The sequence below is a fragment of the Rana temporaria genome, chromosome 13, assembly GCF_905171775.1.
Source record: "Rana temporaria chromosome 13, aRanTem1.1, whole genome shotgun sequence".
In the NCBI taxonomy this organism is placed as follows: Eukaryota; Metazoa; Chordata; class Amphibia; order Anura; family Ranidae; genus Rana; species Rana temporaria.
This window is the reverse complement of record NC_053501.1, coordinates 76,992,664-76,999,657: the sequence shown is the minus strand read 5'-3', so window position 1 is coordinate 76,999,657 and position 6,994 is coordinate 76,992,664. Positions and strand designations below refer to the sequence as shown.

Below are 6,994 nucleotides of genomic sequence, written 5' to 3'. Positions count from 1 at the left end.
AAGCAAGGAGGACCCGCTCGATCACACAGCGGGGTGGCATCGCTGGATCCAGGGACAAGGTGAGTAACTTGCCTGTGAATCCAGCGAGAAGGTAAGCCGCGCCGCGCCGCTGCACACTCTGCATGTCCACCCCGAGGGCTCCTGTGTTAATCGTGCGATAAAAATATTGACGGCGTTAACATGGGTTTGTGTTAACGCCGTTAATATCGCTTTTAACGCACAGCCCTAATATATATATTTATTTATATATTTTTTAGCATACACCCTAGAGAATACAATGGCGGTCGTTGCAACTTGTTATCAAGCACAGTATTTGTGCAGCAATTTTTCGAACGCGTTTTTTTGGAAATAAAACCGTTTTGTGTTTAAAAAAAAAATCATTAAAGTTAGCCCAATATTTTTGCATAATGTGAAAGATGAAGTTACACCGAGTAAATAGATATCTAACATGTCACCCTTCAAAATTCCACACACTCGTGGAATGGCGCCAAACTGTTACTTAAAAATCCCCATAGATGACGCTTTAAATATTTTTACTGGTTACATGTTTTTAGTTGGAGAGGAGGTCTAGGGCCAAAATTATTGCTCTTGCTCTAACATTCGCAGCGACACCTCACATGTGTGGTTTGAACATCGTTTTCATATGTGGGTGGGACTTACGTGTGCGTTCGCTTCTGTATGCAAGCACATGGGAACAGGGGCGCTTTAAAAAAAAAAAAATATTGTTCATTTTACTTTATTTATTTTAGTTTGACACATTTTTCCCCAAAAATAAATGTTTTGATCACTTTTGTTACTATGACAAGGAATATAAACATCCCTTGTAATAGGAATATGGCATGACAGGTCCTCTTTACAGTGAGACATGGGGTCAATAAGACCCCACATCTCACCTCTAGGCTGGGAAGCCTGAAATAATAAAAAAAAAACACGATCCTGGCTTCGATCGTAGCGATGAGTCGGTAGAAGCATCGGAGGACGGTGGGAGGGGGGGACATTTCCTTTCGCCTCCCGTAAGAATGATCAAGAGATGGGACTGCCACCATGATCATTCTTATGGTGTAGAGAATTGCCCGCTGAAAAATCTGATATCTGAATGATGCCTGTAGCTGCCGGCATCATTCAGATATCCCTGCACAAAGTCAAGGACGTCATATGACGGCCGGTGGGCGGGAAGTGGTAAAAACGCATTTTTTTCCAGAGTATTTTTCAGGTATTGCAGAGTATTGGCAGGGTATTTCAGAGTATTTTCTGGGTATTGCAGAGTATTGGCCGGGTATTGCAGAGTATTGGCCGGGCATTGCAGAGTATTGGCAGGGTATTTCAGAGTATTGGCAGGGTATTGCAGAGTATTGGCAGGGTATTGCAGAGTATTGGCCAGGTATTGCAGAGTATTGGCTAGGTATTGCAGAGTATTGGCAGGGCATTGCAGAGTATTGGCAGGGTATTGCAGAGTATTGGCCAGGTATTGCAGAGTATTGGCCGGGTATTGCAGAGTATTGGCAGGGTATTGCAGAGTATTGTCAGGGGTATTGCAGAGTATTGTCAGGGGTATTGCAGAGTATTGCAGGGATGGCAGAGCATGGATGGCTGGATCTGTGACTGCAATTGTCACAGATCCAGCCCACAGCACTGCTAACACCCGCTCTCTCCCTCTCACACTGTACCGATCGGTACAGAGAGGGGAGGGAGGAAATGACACCGGTTTGTTTACAAGTGATCGCTCCGTCATTGGACGGAGCGATCGTGTGGTAAACGGCCAATATCAGCGGCTATTTACCGCGATCCAGAGGACCCGGCGGTCACGGACACTCCTGTGTGCATGCCCCAGGGGGCACGCGGGAGCACAATTCTGGGAGGACATCCATAGACGTAGCTAACAGAGTTAACGAACCGCCTTGTTTTTGTCTATGGGCGGGTCGTTAACTAGTAATGCAAGTAATGCAAATGATCAAAAATATATATTTGTTGACTCTTTTTCTTTTAGGGGTAGAGGAGAGATTTGGGCTCTTTTAGACTCAAGGGGGCAGATCCACAGAGATCTGCACCCGTGCAGCGTATCTGATATAAGCTACGCCGCCGTAACTTAGCCGGCTTTGGTTTGAATCCATAAAGATTTTGCGCCGTAAGATTTTGCGCCGTAAATCGGCGAGTAGGGGGCGTGTTTCATTTAAATGAAGCGCGTTTCCGCGCCGAACGAACTGCGCATGCGCCGTCCCTAAATTTCCCGCTGTGCATTGCTCTAAATGACGTCGCAAGGACGTCATTTTTTTTACATGGACGTTAATTACGTCCATCCCGATTCACGGACGACTTACACAAATAAAAATAAAAAATTCAAATTATACGCGGGAACGAAGGCCAAAAAAATGCGACGGCCGCTTGTACGTTCGTGGATTGTCGGAAATGGCTAATTTGCATACTCAACCCGGAAAACGACGGGAACGCCACCCAGCGGACGCCGAAGTATTGCATCTAAGATCCGAAGGCGTACGAAGACGTATGCCTGTCGGATCTAACCCAGATGCCGTCGTATCTTGTTTTGAGGATTCAAAACAAAGATACGATGCGGGAAATTTGAAAGTACGCCGGCGTATCAGTAGATACGCCGGCGTACTCTCTCTTTGGATCTGCCCCAAGATCTCTCCATAAAGAGGATCTGTCTCCATAAAGAATACCGTATTTGGCACCAATCCACCAATTTTAAAGCATGACATGTTAGGTATCTATTTACTCGGTGTAACATCATCTTTGACATTATACTGTACAAAAAAATTGGGATATATATTATGTTTTTTTTTTAATTCACGCGTAATTTCCCCAAAAAAATTGCATTTGAAAAACCGCTACACAAAAACTGTGTGGCATAAAAATTGCAACAACCACAATTTCATTCTCTAGGGTCTCTGCTAAACAAAAAATATATAAAGTTTGAGGGTTCTAAGTATTTTTCTAGCAAAAAATACAGATTTTTGCTTGTAAACAACAAATGTCAGAAAAGGGCCTGGAATTATTTGGACCTTTCTTCTTTTTAAAAATTTTTCTTTATTCGTTCGTTTTGGAATTCGTCTTTTTTGCATTTTTGTGGGGACAGAGGGCATGTTTGAACATGGTTAATGTATCGCTAGGTTAAGAACATATGATTCTGAGAGGCATTAAACAGTTTGAAAGATCGTCAGTGGAAGAATGGCTAAACAATTTTTGCCATTACAATCAACTTGCATTGTGCTTCTGATCTTGCCATTTGTGTTCTTGAGACCAATTATTGAAGATACTGGAAATGAAGATAACAAAGAAACCTTATCATCAGAAACCAATACAGTATCCATTCTGCAGCCACGTGGGAGGAAACTGGAGGTGCCTGCCGAGATATCCACTGAACAATTTAAATTAGCTGCGGTAGGTGCTTTTTTTTTTTTTATATATATAAATCTCTTTATTAATTTTCCATTCTTTTTCCATACAAAAAAACATACATATACATTTCACAATTTACATTTATGTGCTCTCCGGAGCTTCCATAAAATTCCACTTAACAATAATTTCCCCTAACACAAATACCCTTTATTCCATGGTGTTGTTTATCCTCTCTTTATACCCTATCTATCCTTAGGCCGTCATAGGATTCTCTATCCAACTTGCCCATACTCTTTCACATTTCTCCCCATATCCTCTAACAGTATGTCTCCCTATACAATGGCAGGTTGTTGTTCACTAGATCTTTCCAATGTACCATTGATGGGAGCTTCCACTTTCTTCCAACTTAACACTATCGTCTTTCTAGCATAAAATAGTAATAGGCCCAGCTGTGTTCTCTTTCCTATAGTGCAAGGATTGCATTAAGATAAAAAAAAATAGGATTTAAAATCACTTTAATGTGAAAAAATCACCAGGACCAGATGGCCTGAACCTGAGAGTCTTCAAGAAACTTAGCTTAACTTAGCCATGCTATAGCCAAGCCATTATTCCTAATCTTAAAAGACAGTTTACTGGCTGATTGCTGAAAAGTAAATGTGATACCAATATATAAAAAAGGGCCGATATATATCTGGAAACTACAGACCAGTCAACCTAACATCGATAGTATGTAAACTATTGGTGGTGACGATACGGGACCACATCCAAGATTTTGCGGATAAAAATAGTATCATTAGTAGTAACCAGCGTGGATTTATGAAAGATCATTCTTGCCAGACCAACCAGTTAACATTCTATGAGGACTGAGCTGTAATTTGGATAGAGCAAGTCCTGTGGACGTGATGTACCTGGATTTGACACAGTACTCCTTAATTGAATTTAACTTGCAAATTTAGGTCCTTTGGCATTAATGACATATGTACCTGGATAGAAAACTAGTTGCAGAAGCACATCCAGAGAATAGTAATAAATATCATATTTATAGAATGGTCTGGAAGTTGGAACTGTAGGTATGATACCTCATGACTATGTCCTGGGACCAATTCTGTTTAACTTGTTCATAAATGATATTGACGTTAATATACAGTAAATAGTTTAATCTCAGTTTTTGCTTACGATACAAAGCTAAGCAACTTTACAAAAATACATTGATAAAATAAAGGGTTGGGCAACTACATGGCAAATAAGGTTTAATTTAAAAATATGTAAAGTAATGCATCTGGGGTTAAAAATATGAATGCAAGTTACTCTCTAGGGGGAGAACCTTGGGGGGGGGGGTCAAGGATAGAAAAGCATTTGGGGGGTCCTGGCAGTTGACAGATTAAGCAATAGCATGTAATGCCAAGCTAAAACAAGGCAGGCTAGCAGACTATTAGCATGCGTTTAAAAGGTATTTACATAAATTAAAATCGTTTTATCACTTTACAATACTATGGTTCGTCCACATCTTGAGTATGCCGTCCAGTTTTGGTCAGTAGTCATCTGCATTGTACTTGTAATATACTAAAATTAGCAATTATATCTGTCCCATTATAGGTGCTCTCGCTATGTAAAGTAGGACTGACCAAGCAAAAGTGCTTTGTCATGTAAATGCTCTTCTACAAATATTTGCAGATGTAAGTAAATAAAACCTTTGCTTTGCAGCAATGAACTTTTTAGACAGGGCATTTTTGCTGATTAGTTGTTTTTTTGTGTGTGCAGTCTATTGCTAAACTCCCTATTTTGCACTGCACCTATTTTTTTTTTGTAGCGGTGTGTTGCCACTAGTTACTAACATCCACACAAATTCACCCTGCTGCCAGACATCCATATGTCACACTTGTAGACAATGAAAAGTCTTTTGCTTTTGTGACAACAGGCAGGTTAAATTCCCTGGTTGCGTCCAAGATGCAGTATATATATATCTCCTAGGTTCAGGCTTTATGCCAGTTTATACCTCTAGGGGGAGTGCTGGGAGTCCTGCTGGGAGGACTTGATGAGCCCAGCTGAATTAGGTGGGCTCATTAGGACCTCTACAAAAACTCCCAGCATGCTAAGAGAGATGCTCCAACCTGGAACCAGATCTGTGTGGATCGTCTGGGGAGTGTGATGTCTGTGCATTGAGACCAGGGCCGTCTTACTGAGTGGGCACCCCTGGGCACAGCCCCATTCACCTGGGGCCCCATCAGAGTTGGACAAAGCTTTAGACGGGAGTGTCAGTTGGTGCGCTGAATGAGTAGTCCGCCGCTCTATAGGAGGAAAGAAGTGAGGGAGGGAGCTTGGTACGGTGCATGGTATCTTCGGCGGTGTACAGCTCCATATCACCACCAAAGATACCAGCTAACTAAGGCTCTCCACAGCACCAGAAAGTTCAGAAACACCTTCCGTCGCTCGCGGAACATCCGCAGCACACCCGGGAATGGCCAGGAAACCTGTAGTTGAATCTAGCTTCTCCTCTCCTCCCCCTCCTTTCATAGCTGCTGAGCCGCTCCATCCTCACTGCTCAATGTGCAGTGACAAGCGGCTCGGGAGGTGTGGCCATCCTGGAAGGGATCGCCACGCTGCTCCGTCCTGTTCTCTTCAGCATGACACACATCCCTTCTCCCGATTTCTTTTTGTATTTCTTTTGTTTCCTGTCACATTTCTTTTTTGTATATAGTACAAATAAAACAGAACCTTTTTTGTTTTCCACCCACCATTGTCTGCTGTGCCTAATCTTTTTGTGTACTGAACCCATTCAGGGGGTCACACAAACCCGCTGCCGGACTAACCCCCTCACACTTTGTTTTTTTTTAGGGGGATTTAACTTGGTTGGGGGAGAGGGATATGGGATGCCCATAGAACAATTGGTATTTGCAATTCTGGAGCTGATCCGGCTTCACATTACAAATAATTACTCATTATCTTCACAGAACAAAAATGGTGGACTTCTAATCTTGACAGACTTTTTCACCTTAGAACTTCTCCTGCCCTGCACTTCTCCCTGCAGACTTCTACCTCCAGGACTCTTCACCTTCTGCGCAACACTTCCCTGTCACAGCATTAGACATCCTGTCCCACCATCTTGAGCTGACTAGGCCTCACTCTAAATAATTCCTAGCTAAAACTTCACTTGATGATTAATGGGCCAGGGGCCTGCAGTACCCCTTCTTGAAAGCCCTGAACATTTAGTTAATAAAGCATACTTGACGGTGGACTACTAATCCCAGCAAGCCCGACTTGCATATCCTGAGTCCTCAGACTGCGCGACTTGACAGAAAACCCCACATTCTCTCCTCTGGCTCTGCACCCACCTCCCCTGGCATGCCTCTTACAAATCTCCACTGTGCCTCACTCACCAACTCCTGTCTTGTGTAGGGTGACCACATTTCCAAACTACCATTCAGGGACACCCTCCCTCCCCAAAAATCTGCTTGTTCTGTAACGAATCACAGCATAGTGATTGGACACAAGAGGCGGGATTTATGATTTCTCCAATCACAAGCAGGGGGCGGGATTGTGCTCTTCCAGGCAATCCTGGTCCAGGACAAGTACTGTCAGTGAGTAAAGCAGTAAAGTGGTGACCTTTTTTGGGGGCATCAAATTGGCCCTGGGGGGG

General features: G+C 43.0%; 1 protein-coding gene across 1 annotated transcript in view; it reads left to right on the top strand.

Moving 5' to 3' along the window:
- Positions 1–3,140: 3,140 nt before the first annotated feature.
- LOC120921206 (matrix metalloproteinase-18-like) overlaps positions 3,141–6,994 on the top strand; it is an 85,221-nt gene continuing 81,367 nt past the window's right edge. The window contains exon 1 of the mRNA XM_040333929.1: positions 3,141–3,399. Coding sequence (XP_040189863.1) covers positions 3,187–3,399 — 213 coding nt within the window. The 5' untranslated portion in view covers positions 3,141–3,186. The remainder of the gene's footprint in view (positions 3,400–6,994) is intronic.